The 17,677-nt window shown below is 51.9% G+C and overlaps 1 protein-coding gene across 12 annotated transcripts in view; it reads right to left on the bottom strand.

Moving 5' to 3' along the window:
* Mapt (microtubule associated protein tau) overlaps positions 1-17,677 on the bottom strand; it is a 101,787-nt gene that overhangs the window by 32,245 nt on the left and 51,865 nt on the right. For 3 of the 12 annotated variants that reach the window (XM_013354566.2, XM_026777193.1, XM_026777195.1), the window contains exons 3-6: positions 16,359-16,445; positions 13,310-13,396; positions 8,208-8,273; positions 4,117-4,857 (exon numbers count right to left, since the gene is read on the bottom strand). The exons of 1 other annotated variant lie outside the window; for it this stretch is intronic. In XM_013354566.2, the coding sequence (XP_013210020.1) occupies positions 4,117-4,857; positions 8,208-8,273; positions 13,310-13,396; positions 16,359-16,445 (981 nt within the window). The remainder of the gene's footprint in view (positions 1-4,116; positions 4,858-8,207; positions 8,274-13,309; positions 13,397-16,358; positions 16,446-17,677) is intronic. 8 more of the 12 variants (XM_005369396.2, XM_005369399.2, XM_005369398.2 and 5 more) reach the window with 5 other exon arrangements.

Below are 17,677 nucleotides of genomic sequence, written 5' to 3'. Positions count from 1 at the left end.
CTGTAGACCAGGCTGGTCTCGAACTCACAGAGATCCGCCTGCCTCTGCCTCCCGAGTGCTGGGATTAAAGGCGAGCGCCACCACCGCCCGGCCTACTTGGCCATCTTATGCTGACCATCCCAACCCCCACTCCAGGCCACCTGCTACCAGAATAGATGAGCCCAGTGAGGAGATTCTCCCCTTTGCTGCAGAGTGCAGCCCTTAACCCGAAGCAACTCACTAACAGGGACCTTCCACATCAGCCCCAGCTGCTTTTGAAGGAGTCCTTCCTACGCTGACACAGCCCAGCCGTGAGGGCACCTTGTCACTCCCCAGGGCCCTTCAGATAAGCCACATCCTGCTCAGGGAACCCAGCATCACTGTTAACCTGCAGGTAGATGAAGACTGAACTCAGAGTGACCAGTGCTGACTCTCCAGCCCAGGGTTCTCCCCATTTTACTGTGGAGGGGTCATCTGGGAGGTAGCATACAGACTCTGGGTGTACCGAGGCTGGGTATGCAACCAACAGGTACTCAGGAATCTGCATGGCAATAGGAGATCCATGGATCTTATCCATTCATTTCTCTGTCAACCATGTTGTATCTGTTTAGGACAAACGGCTGTGCCAATTCAATTCTGACTCAGGGGGGATAAACCGCACCATTTCCGCAAGGCTAATAACCACAAGAGCGCCAACTGTTGTGATTGATCCTGGGACACAGCCTGATGGAGTAATCCTGACCCTACCCGCGAAAGCAGTTCTTTAGAATACTCTGTGCAGTTTCTGCTGTGCTGCCCTTTGTGACTGTGTTGCAGTGTGGCTAACACCCTCTCCTGTAATTGCCTCGACGGGTCACCAGTCTAGGGTTGGTAACCGTCTGGCAGGTCAGTTATTCCAGGGTCCCGGAGAGGCACTATCTGGAAGATAAATGGGCTAGAAAAGAGGAAGAAGGCCATGCTACATTTGTCAGAGCCTCCGTTTATTAGAGAAGGGGTACAACTTATATAGGGTATGGAGTTGGGGGGTGGGCACAGGGGTCTGAGCTCTTGCCACGTGGTTCATGTTGGTCACGTGGTCCGTGTTGGTCACGTAGGCAGGAGGTTATCTTCGGTCAGGTCACTGCAGGCCAAGAAGTCACGAGTTGCCACACCTAGTTCCCTAGATAGTTTGGAATGTGGGGTAGGTTCTGCAAACCGATATCTCTCCAGATAGCTCTCCATTAGCAAATTTGGGTGTGGGGTAGGCTCTGTCAATAGAACAATTCCTAACACAATTATTTTAGGAGGAAATTGGCTCCTAACAGATCCCCCTTTCTTTTATAAAGACAGGCAGCTATTAAGTGGAGGGCACCAGGTCAGAGTCCAACCCCGGTGTCAGATCTAAAAGGAGAAGTGACTGGGACAAGGAGAGACCCTCCTCTCGAATGGTGGAGCAATTTACCTCTCCTGGGAACAGAGGGGTGCCTTATGATTCTTAGGTTGAGTGGGGACCAGGTATAATTGCCTCGACGGGTCACCAGTCTAGGGTTGGTAACCGTCTGGCAGGTCAGTTATTCCAGGGTCCCGGAGAGGCACTATCTGGAAGATAAATGGGCTAGAAAAGAGGAAGAAGGCCATGCTACATTTGTCAGAGCCTCCGTTTATTAGAGAAGGGGTACAACTTATATAGGGTATGGAGTTGGGGGGTGGGCACAGGGGTCTGAGCTCTTGCCACGTGGTTCATGTTGGTCACGTGGTCCGTGTTGGTCACGTAGGCAGGAGGTTATCTTCGGTCAGGTCACTGCAGGCCAAGAAGTCACGAGTTGCCACACCTAGTTCCCTAGATAGTTTAGGCTAAGAAGTCACAAGTTGACACACCTAGTTCTCTAGATAGTTTGGAATGTGGGGTAGGTTCTGCAAACCGATATCTCTCCAGATAGCTCTCCATTAGCAAATTTGGGTGTGGGGTAGGCTCTGTCAATAGAACAATTCCTAACACAATTATTTTAGGAGGAAATTGGCTCCTAACACTCTCCCACTTTCTGTGCTGGTGAATTCTTTCGCTGGAGCAACCCACTTATCACTGCCCTTATTGGGAATCCGCCTGCTAGATCAGCACTTCCTGAATCCAGGGAGGAACAAGCCCTATTCTGGGAGATGTTAGCAGGGTATCAAATATCTCTGGGAAATCCAGAGGACCCATACTCCTTAGAGGGTCTCTGTGCACAGCAAGAGCTCCGATGAGTCCCACAACCGTGGAAGTTGTTGAGCTTTGTTTAGCCTGTTTTTTTCCTCTTCTAAATTCTCTGTGTCTTATCCCTACCCCACACACCTGTCAACACCTGGAGGACCAGAATTTGATAGAACATTATTTTGGAAAAATCCGAGGCAGTCATTTGTCTTTCTTTGCCTTGGAGTTTAAAACAGGACATAGGTTTCCCCTACTCTGCCTTAACTTTTGTTTTAAGACAGGGTCTTGCCGGGTGATGGTGGCGCACGCCTTTAATCCCAGCACTCGGGAGGCAGAGGCAGGCGGATCTCTGTGAGTTTGAGACCAGCCTGGTCTACAGAGCGAGTTCCAGGACAGGCTCCAAAGCCACAGAGAAACCCTGTCTCGAAAAACAAAAAAAAAAAAAAAAAAAAAAAGACAGGGTCTTATGTAGAGGGGTCTGGTCTTGAACTCCTGATCCCCCTTTCTCTCCATCCCGAGTACAGTGGTAAAGGCATGTGTAGCATCATGCCCAGGACTTTTCAAAAACACAACTTGCTAGTTAGCCCAGGCTAGCTTTGAACTCATTACGTAGTCCAGGTTGACCTCAAACTTGCAGTGATCCTTTTGTCTTAGCTGGAATGGGCTGGAATTGCGGCAGGCTTGTGCCACCATCCTGACAGGCTCTTCTGTTTATGATGTTGGAGTGTTCTCTATAAGTGGAATTTAGTCAGTAGTTAGCAGATGCGTTTCACTCTGTGTTTAAGAAGCATTAGGTTCTGGGCCCCACAAATAATTCTAAAACGTCAAGTAGTCTACTCGGACATATTTGTTTATTATACAAGAGCACATGAATGTGTGTGTGTTTGTACCACATACATGCCACCATAGGCATAGGGAGGTCAAAGGCCAACCAGAGATCTGACCCCCACGGTTGTCCTCTGACCTCTGAACTCATGGGGCAGTATGTCCTTGCATTATGTGTGTCTTGGGGCTGGAACTTCCATCATTAGGTTTGGTGACAAGAATCTTTACCCACTGAGCCATTCGAAGGCCCAGATGCCAAGTATTCTAAAGTCTTAAAGCCATGAATGTCGCTGCCTGGAGGCTGCTCCCACCCTGTAGTCTCCACAGGGCTCCAGATGGGGCTGCACACAGGGACCCGGCCTGTCCCTGACTGACAGGAGGGTCACTTTAGACCTGGAAGATAATACTTTATCCATCATTCTTGAGGCAAGCAGGTTTGGGCAGAGGTTTGGGGGTTTGTTAGCCACCCCCACAGGAACAGATGTCACCTGTGCAATGTGACATGCTGTCTGTTGATGAGAGCACCAGAAGACAGGCAGGTGGACTCACTGGCTCTGCACCAGGAGGATGCACTCCAGCACCTTCTGGAAGGCAGTGTGGGGGGACCATGGCAAGAAGGTGCCTTTCAGAGAAGACCTAACTGGATTCTGAACTTGACTTCAACCATTATTTACTCTGGGTATTTATCACAAGGTCAATTTCCTGCTCTGAGGCTCAGTTTTCTCACCTGAAAAGTGGGACTAATTATGCCAACTCTGGGAAGGTTCTAGATCGTGAATATGGCAATACATCATAAGCCTTCCAAAATGAGGGACACTGCTATCCACTCTATGTAGCGTGCCTCCCAATCTCTGGTGGGCTGGTGGACCATGTGGATACGCCAAGTGGACAGAGAACCAAACAGGGCAGAAAGCACAGGGCCAGGTGTCCGTGACGTGCAGAATGACGGCAAGCGTGAAAGGAACACGTGCTACCAGAGGCTGCAGGGCGGGGGTTGGGGAGGGTGCGGCGGCCCAGGCGGTGGGTTTAGTGGCTATCCTGGAATATCAGGGTGCGGGAGTCAAGGAACGCAAGAAGCTTAGTGACAGTGTCCACAGCCTGGAGGGTACCAGGGGAGGAGTGAGGGGGCTTGAACCACAGACCTTTAAGTTGAGGGACCCGACTGACTGGCCTTCCCGGCAGTCCAGCTGCGGGCTGCTTCTCGGATGGCTCCAGAAGGCTAGCCTCTTGGGTGTCCTTTCCCACAGAGGGGCCCTGGGCCTGTTGCTCCTCTCCAAGCGCCCCCACCAATGTCGCCCCTTCCAAATCCTGCTCCTTCGGCACGCTGGCTTTGATTTCCACGTGGAATGTGAACTCTGGGACAGCCTCGTGCCCTTCCTCCATGGGCCCTGTGCCAGGCCCTTCGGGCTGCAAGGCCTGGGTCTCTGTGGAGACTTTGGAGAGGAAGTCAACAGGAAGTGGGACGGCACCCTCACCTGGGAAACCAGGCATGCCAGTGGTTTCCCTGGAGACAGGCTGAGGGGCTGCCCTGCCTGGGTCCAGGGGCGCCTGGGAGGGAGGGGACTCCTGGGATGATTCATCCATGTCAAGATCTTCATCCACCTCCTCCTCACTCCCCAGCCTGTCTTTGCCCCATCCCTCCTTCAGAGGTGGCTCTTGCTGCAGCAGCTCAGAGGGCCGGTGGCTTCTCTCTACATCCTCAGGTCTTGTCCCCGAAGGTTGGCACGTAGCCTCTCTGAGGCCTTGTGGCAGGAGGGGAGCCCCAGACACGCTAGGCACCGGTTGGCAGATCCAATCAGAGATCCCTGAGTCTGGAGCCTGGCCTTCAGGGCGCCCTGGCTCGCCAAGCAAACTTTCTGGGAAATTCTGGACCTTCTCCGGCTCTGTGTGGAGATATCCAGCAGAGGGGGGGGGGGGGCTTCAGAACAGGCAGGCCCACCTTGACAGGCTGTGGGCTCCACTCCTGGGTGGGCTCCTGAGGACCAGCTGGTGGAGGAGGGGCTGGGCAGGTGGGGTGCTTCTGGGGACAGTGAGTGATCACCAAGCCTGGAGGATCTGACTGTTTTTTACTTAGAGGTGCCAGTGAGATCCCAGAAACTTTGGTTGCTCAGTCCAGGCCGGACTTGAACACTAAGGTTCCTGCTCAGGAGCCTCTCAGACACCTCTCTCTGCTGCCTAGACACTCTCACCTTCTCAGGGCTTGAAGAGGCAATGGTGGCAAATGGTTAACAAGGATACAGACATTTTAAAGGGGACTGTAGTACTTGCCATAATAAAAGTCCCCTCAAAGGTACCAGGACTCTCCCAACAGAGACAAGAGCTCATCTCAGGCCTAGTTCATTGCTTGGAATAAATGCTCTCTTGGTCTGTCTGCCACTAGCATGCTGCATGGCCCTCTCTGGGCATCAGTGTTCTTTTCTTGGGGGGGGGGTTTCGAGACAGGGTTTCTCTGTGGCTTTGGAGCCTGTCCTGGAACTAGCTCTGTAGACCAGGCTGGTCTCGAACTCACAGAGATCCACCTGCCTCTGCCTCCCGAGTGCTGGGATTAAAGGCGTGCGCCACCATCGCCCGGCAGCATCAGTGTTCTTGTCTGTAAAAGGGAGACTTGGACTTGGTGACCTCTGAGGCCCGCTGGTATTTGGCTGGGCAAGAGCCTGCTGGCATCTCTGTGGCTGTCCAGGATGTGGTTATGGGCTCAGACACATGCTTACCTACCATTCACAGAACTCAAGTTTCTGGAGATGCTGGGCTCCAGGTGGCCTTCGCTGGGTTATGACAGTGGTCCCTATTCTCTCTGTCTCTGTGTGTGTCTCTCTCCTCTCTTTGGGCAGGTGGAACCAATGGGCATCATAAATTACCTGACCTCCAGCCTTGCTCTGATTTAGAAGATTCACAAACCGTGATTGCTGGCGTGGAGCTTTGCTGACTGACCTGCCGCACGATTCCTCTCCGTGGAACTGCAGCACGTGGATGGCTCTACGGTCACCCTCCATGGCCTGCCTTCTGCCCCAGCTAAGGCAGGAGCCATGGAACCCCTGCTCTAACTGCTCAGCCAGCACACCGCCCACCAGCTCAGCTGGTCTGAGCCCATTGTTGTATTGAGCTCTTCTGAGCACCCTCTGCTTCTGCTGATTGCTTGTTTGGGACAGGGTCTTCTGTACCTGAGGCTGGTGTCAAACTCACTATGTGGCCAAGGATGACCTTGAACCCCTGATTCTCCTATCTCCACTTTCCAAGTGTTGAGATTACAGGCTTGTGCCACCACACTTTCGTAATTCCGAATTTTCTGAACAGCCTACCTGGTCCCAACAAAAGGTCTCAAACAACTCCCCAATTCTCCTCTAACAAAGCCTATAACCTCAAAGGCTTTGGGGGATATAGAAAAGAAATTTGGGGGAGAGAAGAAGAGAGAACATGTGTGTAACTCTGGACACACACAAGTAACATGTACACTAAACCTCTGTCTCTAACCCAGTGGTACTCATTGTGGTTGGCTCACTATCAAAGGACCCAACTCTGGCCTGGCCCTCTCCTTCCTTATTACGCCAGATTGAGTTCACAGTTACATTCATTTATGGTCCCAGTGTCAAGGCTGTCATATGACAGCTAATCAATAAATACACCCTGCATAGAACAGCTACTGTCACAAAAAGCACCCATTCTGCTCCTTATCAGGTTCCTTACTGAGGCCGTTGGTCTGTCTCAAGTAGAGACAACAATAAAGTCAGAAGTGGGAAACTGGCGGGGTCTGGATATCCAGTACCAGCCAGCTCATGGACCAGAGGCCAAGACGGTTACAAGCCATGATGCCACCCAACAGACTTGGGTCTCCACTACCTTCCAGAAAATGCTCCCTAGAAATTATTTTTGGCTGGGATGTTCTGGAGTCTGATACACTGAAAGACCTTCAAAGACTCCATTCGAGGGGCCACAAACATACACAGTAAACACGCACACAGTAAGCAGACTTACTGTGTGTGTGTGTGTGTGAGCTGATGAGGGGCCCATTAAAACACTTGGAGGATCTGGGCTGGGAGGGTCATCCATTCGTTTCTAGGATACTGTAAACTACTCAGCAAACATGAAACAGGGGCCAGGATGCAGCTCTGTTCTCCGTGTGAAGCCCTGGGTTTGATCCCCAGCACAGGACAAATTGGGTGTGGTGGTCTGTTCCTGCGACCTCAGTAAAGTAGAAGCGGGAAGATCAAAAGTTCAAGGTCATCCTTGGAAGCTACAGAGGCCAACTGGAGCTAGAGAGGACTTTATCTCAAACAAACAAATAAAATCAAACAAACCTGAACCATTTAAAACTCTGGGAGTGGTGGAGGGGCACAAGGGAACCAGGATCCTGACAAAGTGTCCCCCCTAACTCCTCAGGAGCCTAGCATCTGAGTCACCGAAAGGGGGGGGGGGGATAAACTAGGCTAGAGGCCGGTGAGGCACAGTCCTTCACAGGCAGACAGCGCCGCTATCAGGAGACAAATCCTCTATCACTTTATAGAGCGAAGGACATGGCTTCCCAGGTCCTCTGTCGTCTGTAAGTCTCCCTGTTATACAGGACACTCAAGTTTGTTTATCTAGAAAAATGATAGGAAACAAGCCGGCTCATGCTGTATCTATACTGGAGGTCTCCATTTCCTAAAATCAAGACTCTCTACGGTTTTAAAAATTCCTTTTTAAAAACGTATTTTTGATAAACAGCTGCAGAAAGCTACTTGCCTTGAAAGCAGCACTTTGATCCCTGAGAAGAACATTATAAATGAGGCATGAAGACCACAGAGAAGCTGGGTGGTGACACACACCTTTACTTTCATTCCAGCACTCGAGAGGCAGAGGCAGGCGGATCTCTGTGAGTTTGAGGCCAGCCTGGGCTACAGAGCGAGTTCTAGGACAGCCAACGCTACAGAGACATCCTGTCTCAGAAAAAAAAAAAAAGAAGGAAGCTTAAATGGTCAATGGTGATGACTGACAGGTCAGAGGGCGCTGTGGGAGCATCACTCACTGTGCTCAGGTCTAGGCAAGGGCAACCCCAGCCTGAAACACACCGCGGGAATGAATCAGAACGGCATTAGAAAACTCCGTGTGGAATAAACAAAGACGACTCCCCCAGGTCTCCTGGACTTGTAAATTAGGACTCAGGGCTAAGATGTCTTTTCAAGGTAGAGCCCACTGAGTGCTCCCATTTCCCTCCTCCTGAGCTCTGAGTCTCCTAGGGGTGGTTCGGACCACTGACCTTGAGTCACGTGCCCAGCGGCTTGGTCCTCCAGGTTCGGGGTGTCTCCAATGCCTGCTTCTTCAGCTGGTCCGAGGCAGCAAAGGGAGGACAGAAGCAGACAGTTACTACTTGCTCCAACCTGTGCTCTCTGTGCCTCATGTTTCACACAGGAACCGTGCAGGAGGGGTGTGCCCTGCAGGGCTAGCTGCTGTGCTCCGCTCCTCCACAAAGGCCATGGCTAGGAACAGTGGTGACGAGAGGTGCTCACACAGAACCCACAGCACCCACACACCTTCCAGGTGACTGCGACCTAGAGGAAAGAGCTTCTCCACGGGGGTCCTGTTGTTTTGCCTGGCTCCACAAAGCTGTCAGGACTCAGGAGACCAGAGAGGATTCACAGTGGCACTGCCGGTCCTGGTCAGCACTTCGGGAGGATAGGGACTCAGGGGGAGATTGTGTTTGCAGCTGTGGCGTGGACCTAGGATCTGCCATTTGCCTGGCCTCTCTGAGCCTGTTTCCTCATTGGGAACCTCAAGATGACTGGGGTTTGTCTTGTAGGAGGATAGCGAAGGTATGGAAAACAAAGTCTCACACACAGGAGGTACCCCAGGCTGCTAAGTTTCTTCCCTCTACACCCCACACACATCACACCTGAAACCAGCACTACCTGGCTGGAGCAAGGCCAACAGGGCCAGTGGGCAGCTTTTCTGGGTCTCTGCATTTTTTAACCATTTAAGGAGACGACAGGGTGAGAAAGTCCCAGAGCACACGAGAAGTATTCAAGTGAATACACGGGAGAAATCAGGACACGGCTATGGGATGACACACACACAAGTCCAGAGGTGGGGTTTATAAAGCAAGCCAGCCCACGCTGATGTCAAGGCCTTGAGGCACACACACCACAAGTTGCCGCCTTCCAGAAGTGCTCACACCATGCAAGGTTGACCGCTAGCCTTGTCTCTGGACTAAGGTGCACAGTTTTTGTACCTAAAACTGCAAGCCAGTTTTTACTTCACTTGCCACGGACAGCACAACAAGGAAAGAGCCTGAGTCACTGCACAGTCACATGGTGTACGGTAAGCACCTAGCCAGCTGGCTGAGTGAGGGTGGGGCCCCAGGGAGGCGGCAGGGAAGTTCTCCACCCACCAATTATCAGCTCAGACACGTCTAGGTCTTTTGTGCTGCCCAGAAGGTCTTTTGGTGACAGTTCCGTGTCAGATAACACAACAATGGTCACATTGCTTCAACTGTCTGTGAAGGCAAAGTCCTAGTGTGGATTTGGTCTGAGCAAGATTACGGATATGGAAGACAGGCTCAGAATGATGGCAAATCCTGCTAGGTAGTCACGGAGTCCTTAGCAGACATAAGGGGGCATTCTGGGACTCAGTCAGTGTCCCAGCACCAGGAGAATCTGTTCATCTTCCATGTCCTGCCCCGGGTGTGAAACACAAACGGTGTATCACTAACACCTGGGGGTGGGGTGGAGGAGCATTTTCAGGGAGGTCCAGGTTCTCTGCTCTCCAGGGAGACAGGCCTTCCGCAGTGGAAGTCACACAGCATGGTTGGGCAGCACTAAGAAGTATCAAACAGGTGTTCAAGTGAGTACAAGGGAAGGCACCAGCTCCACCAACAGCTGCAAACCTGCTCGACTCTAAACCCACCAAGAGGTGAATGGCCTGGGGCTGGAGTGCTCCGTACGTCTTGGCAGGTAGCCCATAATGGCCTTGCATTCATTACGTACCCCAGGCAGGCCTTGAACTCTTGAACCTCCCACCTTAGTTCTCAAGGGCTAGGATAACAGCCCTGTGCTGGCCTGCATAGCTTATCTCCATGGTCTTCAAGGCACCACCTAGAGACAGATACTTGGATCTGTTCCCTCTGGCTTGAGATCTGGTGGACTGCAGTCAGGGCCCTGCCAAGGAACACAACAGGACAGGGGAGGGCTGGCCCCGCTATGGTGGCTGAACAAAAGGCCATTGCAATAGCCTGCTTCGCAGCCAAGATGGATGAATGATTTTTTCCCATGGAATTTTGGGTACAGGTCAGAGATGGCATTGGAGCATCTTAGATCATGCCCAATGGGTCACTAGTGGCAATGAGTCATCCTGCACAGAGGTGGCGCTGTGTGCAGCTAGATCCCTGAGAGGAGGGATGACACATCCTCCAGAACCTGAGGCAGAGGCATTGATCTTTAAAGAAGCAGGACATGGGAGTTGAGAGGGAAGATTCTGGAAGGGTTCAAGAAAGGGCTCTGTGGTGGGCAATCTTCACAGTCACATGACCTGCATTTGGAACCACCTCGGGGACAGCTGAGGTGCACAGGTGGCTATGTCTGAAGGTATTTATCAGTAGGACTCGCTGAAGTGAAGACCTATCACGAATGTGGGTGGCACCGTCCCATGGACCGGGGTGGAGGCAGATGACAAAAGCGGATGAAGGAGAAAGCATGCCAATGCTACACTCGTCTGCTCCCTGTCCGCACTATGTGTGGCTGCCATAATGCCCTGCCCCAGGCTGTGGACTTGAAAGACCTGGATAAATCCAGACCTCCCTAGCAGGAAGAAAATAGCAAAAAATCCAAGCAGGAAGGGAAGAATCAAAAACCTAGGGATTAGCTGGCTCAGGGACTGTGTTTCAGGAACTAGCTGAAGATAAAGTTAGATTGTAATCTTGAGAATGATCTTGAGAAACAGGGAGTTTCCCCCTTGTGATTTTAGGAACTAGCAGATGATGACCTTGAGTGATCTTGAGAGGCAGGGAGTTGTCCCCTTGTGACTTTCTGTTTCACTCTCCCTGCCCCTATTATTGGGCTGTGGTTTCTTCCTATAAAAACCCCTTCTCCAGGTCACTTGGGGTCAAACTCATCCCCTGCTTGGGTTATGAGTCTCGGCCCCAGTGCACTGGTTCCCATCTCATCAATTAAAGCCTCGTGTGATTGCAGCAAGGATGGTCTCTCGTGAGTTACTGGGGGGGGGGGTGTTATCCTGAGACTTGAGTAAGAGTCTTCCCGTACTGGGGGTCTTTCAGACTCAAACAACTAGGAACCCTCTGAGCCCATGAACTAAAATAAGGCTTTCCTCCCAAAGTCGTTTCTGTCAGGCATCTGGATACATTTAAGAAGCTAGTGCAGTCTCCATGAGAGGAATGGCAGCCTATAAGCCCCTAAGGGAGTGGAGAGCAGCCGCTGCCTCCTCCTATGCACCTGCCCCACTGGCCCAGAGTAGGGGCTGGGTTAGAACATGGCTGTGGGCCCGACTATCACATCAGACTGGCCCTTCTGATGAACAGTTATAAGCTGTGGGGTTTTTTTTGCCCCCCATCATACTCAGTTTATAACATGGTAGGGATCAAAGCCTTGGGTCTCTTATATGCTAAGCCAGGCACTCTATCTACCAGGCTACATCCCAGCCTTTTTTTTTAAAATATTTTATTTATTTATTATGTATACAGTGTTCTATCTGTGTGTATGCCTGCAGGCCAGAAGAGGGCACCAGACGCCATTACAGATGGTTGTGAGCCGCCATGTGGTTGCTGGGAATTGAACTCAGGACCTTTGGAAGAGCAGGCAATGCTCTTAACTACTGAGCCATCTCTCCAGCCCCATCCCAGCCTTTTGCAGGCTGTTTTGTGAGCGTGAAGACTATATATAATCATTTCTGATTACCCAGGAGAGATGAGGAAGGGGAGAGTTTTCATCCCAGACAGAAGACAAACTTGTTCCACGACAAAACTTTGAAGGGATAGCCAGAGACAAAAATCAAGGCACCCATGACCTCACCCTATAAGGTGTTCTGTAGCCTTCAAGCATCCTTCATGCTTGAAGCTGAGGCCCGGCCAGGCTTTCAGAACATCTGGTCTACCTGCCTCGGAAGCCCTTACTGCCAGTCCATCACTTTGCAGAGTGGAAACACATCTTGAGAGATGGGGATGGCACAGCTGGCTCTGTAATGAGCGTTCTCAGGATGCCATGGAGAAAGCTTACCATGGTGGTGGTGTTTACTCTACAAGGTCGACTTGAAGGAGTTGGGACCACCTCTGGGTGTGGACACCTCTGGGAGGAGCCGCACCCCTCGGTGTGTCTTTGAGGGGTATTTACAGAACTATTAACTGCAGAGGGAAGACCTACCCTGCATACCGGCAGAGGCATCCCATGGGCTGACGTCCTGGGGGAAAAGGAGGAAGCATGAGCACCAGCATCCATCTCTCTCTGCTTCCTGATTGCAGAAGCAACGTGACCAGCCGCCGGTGCCACCAGACCAGTCATCGCCACCGCTGCCACTGTGCCTTCCCTGTCACGTGGACCCCCATCCCCTCAAACCATGAGCCCAGACAGACCTTAAGCTACTTCTGTCAGACATTTTGGTCATCACAAGGAAATAACTAACTAGCATGGTTGCAGAGAGCCGTCCTCAGGAAGGGACATTTCCCATCTCCACTGCCACATAGATCTGTGGCCCACGCACATAGATTAGAACAGGACGCCTCGGGTTCACCATACTAACTGCCAGAGCTTCATGAGCCCATGGAAGAGGAAACATGGGAAGGATACCCGGGGCTCTGGGCTGTGAGGAATCTTGTCTAGGGCCCTGCACAGGCTGCCTTATGAATGACTGAGCAGCCCCAAGCCCAGCGCTCTTTCTGCTGGTGTGCTTGCTGTCTGATCAATTCCCCATCGTCCACATGGGTGGGGCAGGATACAAAGACAGGATTGGAAGGTAGCACCACAGTCCCTTGAAGTGGACGTGTGGTCACACTTCTGAACTCCAGGGCCAGCCCATCAGACCTTCCAAAAGACCCGGTTATGTGGTCACTACAGTATGCTTGGTGCCCAAGGGGTAAACTGTCCCCTAAGTGTGACCCGCCCCTTGCTACAGCCGGAACTGGAGAAAGTGTGGAGGAAGGCAGAGGTCTATCCTCTACAGAGAATCTTGCTGAGGACATCTCAAATAGACATGTTGACTGAGGCAGGATCCAGCAGGAAACGGGACCCTGCACCCTTGTCTAGACTCCAAGGCAGCCATTGCTAACTAGCCAAGATCCCTAGAAGCCAGAGTCACTTCCACATCTGCCTGAGGGCAGCTGGGCCCTGGCAGCCCTGGGGCTCTAAGAGCCGCCCTCACCTGTGGTTCCTTCGGGGATCTCCGTGTGGGGCTGGGCAGCAGCCTGCTTGTCGGAAGCTCTCTCTTCCACTAGGGGTGCAGTCACGTCTGGAAACCACGGAGAGTCACCCTTCTGTTTAGTATACAGTGCAGGGACAGGGCCTGCCAGCCACATGCAAGAAAAGCCAGCTCAAAGCAGGGCCGCAGCCCTCCTCCCGTTTCCCCAGGAAGAAGTGAGGCACCAAGCCACCTGCCTAGAAAGCCCGGAGGGGGCCATGTAAGTACTACAGCAGACTGATGTTTTCTGATTCCCCGGGGGTTCTCAAGAGAACTGGTGAGATTCTGAGGGCAACTGTGCGGTCCTTATGGCAAGGCAGGGTGTCTGCAGTGGGCACCCAGGCAGTGTGAGGAAGCCGAGGAGGAGATGAGGCTGTGGTTGTCCTGTGAGGCTTGGGGCAAGCACTCTGTCACCTCTGAGCCTTTGTTTCTGCATTTACAGAACTGCAGTGCCACCTCTTGGTGACCTTGTTGGTCCACCAGTTCTAACTCCCTGCCGGGAGAACCTCCAGTGAAAAGGGTACAGAGTTCCCTATGTGGCAATAACTGGGCCAGGTCCTGTGTGGAGTCCAGCCGCCTTGCGGAGGCAAGAGATAGGGATCACAGGCTGGGAGCTGGGGCAGCATCTCTTCCAGGGAAACAATTCGACTCAGAAGTTCTCTGGAGCCCTCTGTCTCTCCACCAGGCATGCCGGGCACACACACCTGAGGCGTGGGCAGCTCTGAGAGATTCCCAGAATTCTACGCAACTTAGTCCACAAAAGCCATTTTCACTACGATCCTCTCCAGTGCAGATAAAAGTCCAGACTGCACGAGTGGGAGCTTCTCCCAGGACAATGCCCACAGAGCAGCACTGAGGACTGTGTCTGGGAAGCCGCACCAGGTTCAGCATCGAGTTTCAGGGCTTTCTCAGGGTGGCAGACAGCTTGCAGAACCGTCCTAACAGGAAGAGCAGGAAATGTCTTGCATCACTGGTTCTGGACAGGAGGTTCTCACCAGGCCTTGCTGCCTGCATCCTTCAGGGATGAGCCAGCGTGCTGAGGAATTGGCAGGAGCTTGGCAGCTGTGTTCTGGGTTTTTCCAAAGGCAGATGCGGAGGCCAAATTCTCCTTCTCTAATAGAACTCACAAACAATGCGCAGGGCTGCAGGAAGGTTTCTGAATGCACTTTCCAGCCTCCTTGGAAGGTTCGAGAGACGGAAGGACAGGATTATGGACAGTTAGTTAGAAGTTGTCCTTAGCGTCCTTTTCCTTGGATTTCTTCTACTCAATAGGTTGAAAAACAAGCACAAAACCCCCAGGCTTGCTGGCCGGAGACCTGGTTCTGGCCCATGAATGCAAGCAGAAACTGCCACGTTGAGCTCATATAAAATTCTCAGTTTCTTTCTTTTTTTATATTTATTTATTATGTATACAATATTCTGTCTGTGTGCATGTCTGCAGGCCAGAAGAGAGCACCAGATCTCTTTACAGATGGTTGTGAGCCACCATGTGGTTGCCGGGAACTGAACTCAGGACCTTTGGAAGAGCAGGCAATGCTCTTAACCACTGAGCCATCTCTCCAGCCCAAACTCTCAGTTTCTTAATTCTGGCCACACATCTGGCTTTGGGGTTCTTTAGGCTACTTTGTTCTTTTTTTTTTTAAATTCCATTCATCATCATTATTATTATTATTTTGATTTTTTGAGACAGGGTTTCTCCTTTAGGCTATTTTGTTCTTTTTTTTAAAATTTTCATTCATTATTATTATTATTTTGATTTTTTGAGACAGGGTTTCTCTGTGAAGCTCTGGCTATCCTGGAACTTGCTCTGTAGACCAGGCTGGTCTCAAACTCAGAGATCCACCTGACTCTGCCTCTGAGTGCTGGGATTAAAGGGGTGCGTCACCACCCAGCTCTCATTGATTATTACGGGACATGTGGGTAATGTGCCCATCTGGGCACAGGCCATGATGCCATGGAGAAGCTGTTGTCTCCTTTATAGTTTCCAGGGATTGACCTCGGGTCACCAGGCTTGCAGATTAAGCACCTTTACCCTCTGAGCCATCTCACCAGCCAGAGTTCTTGGTCCCAAGGCAGATACAGTGTTTGGGAGTGCAGTGGCCATCTTTCAACTACGAAGCAACAGTCGACCGCTTAGGATGGCAGGAGATGGTAAGAAGTACACAAATGACACTGGGGAGCTGTGCTCACGTGCAAACATCTTATGATGTGATGCAGGACTAATAAACCTCTTCAGTTAGAACGGCTTTCCGTTTCCTGCAGCCAAACACAGTAGTCTTTTCTTTTTCCCTTTTTCCAAGACAGGGTTTCTCTGTTTCTCTGTGTGTAGCCCTGGCTGTCCTGGCACTCCCTCTGTAGTCCAGGCTGGCCTTGAACTCACAGAGATCCTCCTGCCTCTGCCTCCCGAGTGCTGGGATTAAAGGCGTGTGCCACCACTGCCCAGCGAAATGTGGTGGTCTTGACTGACCCACATGGGAAGCAAGAGACACCAGGGAGCATTTCGGGGGAAAAAGACAAGCAGCTTCATGACAACCCAGACACCAAATATCTGGAGTGGACAGATCAGAAGAGATAAAACATACTCCATATGCAAAGTCCAGAGCCCAAGAAAGCATTCCAAACACATGAGCAGGGAGATGTCTGACCTGCCCCCCTCCTCAGCCAAATGACCCTGGTTGATGCCTGAAAGAAAGTAAGTGGGGGCTGCTGAGGGGGTCATAGAGGGTAGTGGATGTAGACGGGAACCCTACCGAGCAGTGTGTGAGCCCCGCTGTGCCGCGCAGCCCAGCTTCTCCAAGCATGGAACATCTAGAGCACGCACATATGAAGACAATCAAGGCACACAGTTGAGCCAAGCGCAGAAGCAGGGCCCAGCTCCCAAAGCACTGCCCTGCGAAGCACCTAGCAAGCTCAGTCAGCCAGCACACAGGAAGCAGCGAGTGCAGCCTGGAGGAGTAGCTCAGAGCAAGTGAAGCACAGGCTGAAGGCCCTGGTGGGAGTAGGGAGGCCCCACCTTCAGCGGTTGGAGTGCTCTTAGCCTCAGAGGTCTCGGACCCTGGTTCCTCCGATCCATCATCGGCGGGGGGCTGTGGGGGAGACTCTGGAACATATACAGTGAGCGCTCAGACCTCAGGAGGAACCTTCGGTGTGGATGCTGTATCCTCATGATGAAACCATGAAAGGACCAGCTTCCGCCCCCCCCCCAACCATACTCCACTCCCTGGGGTCCCCGGATGAAGATGTGGGTGATGTGTATCTGTTCCTGGGTGGGAGAAGACAAAGCTTTTAGTTACTCCGGTCCAGCTGAGGCAAAGGCTCTTATATTGACAACCTGGCAGTGGATCTAGAAAGCCAGTCCCTGCATGCTCAGAAAAGCCCTTTCCTGTGGCCTGCCACCTTCAGGTCACCTCAGCGCTCAGCTCAGTGACCTCACCTCGGGGCAGTAAAAGTCCCTCGCTTTCACGCCTGTATCGGCCAAAGGGTTTCCTTTGCTAACTCTCCTGGGCTTTTGTAACCGTGGCTGTGCTTAAAGCATGTATTACAAAAGCTATTTGCCCAGCATGTGAGACCCACCATAGGTGGTGGTAGTTCTGTGTGTCTTATTTGGCCTTGGTTAAGGGCTCACGGTAGCACTGTGTGTCAACAGGAATGTGCAAGGCTCTTCTTCCTTCCTCCCTCCCTCCCTCCCCCTCCCTTTCTTCCTTCCTTCATTCCTCCCTTCCTTTCTTTCTTTATTGGTGCTGATGTTGACTGGGAATTCCCAGCTGCCCACTGTATCTGATGGACAAACGACTCTGGCCATGGGGAAAAGTCCTGTATCACCTCATGCTCCTCAAGAGATTAACACCTACACCAGGTGCAGTCTGAGCACCCACCAGCTGACAAAGAGGGGCCCACCTGGAGCCCATTCAATCTAGTTCAGGTAGAATTCAGGCCAGAGCTGTGCTTAGCTAGGAGGCTACATCCTCCCGACTCAAGAGACATCTTGAAGATGGGAGCCATACACTCATGATGGCAGTTTTCTCAACCATGTGAAGACTGAGAATAATTCTCAGCTAGCTGGCTGTACACACACACACACACACACACACACACACACACACACACACACACACACGAAGGCTATCGGCTTGAGGGCCATAGTTGCCAAGGCAATACTGTAGCAAGAAATGGCCCTTGGGCTGGGTGTGGTGGCCTCCTCACACTCTGGAGGCCAAGGCAGGTGGATCTCTGTGAGTTCAAGGCCAGCCTGGTGTACCAGGATAGTTAGGGCTATATAGGGAGACCCGGTCTCAAAAAACTCTTCCCTGGGGGACTGGAGAGATGGCTCAG

This window comes from Microtus ochrogaster, unplaced genomic scaffold (genome assembly GCF_000317375.1).
Source record: "Microtus ochrogaster isolate Prairie Vole_2 unplaced genomic scaffold, MicOch1.0 UNK48, whole genome shotgun sequence".
Classification (NCBI taxonomy): domain Eukaryota; kingdom Metazoa; phylum Chordata; class Mammalia; order Rodentia; family Cricetidae; genus Microtus; species Microtus ochrogaster.
This window is presented reverse-complemented; position numbering and strand designations above follow the sequence as displayed.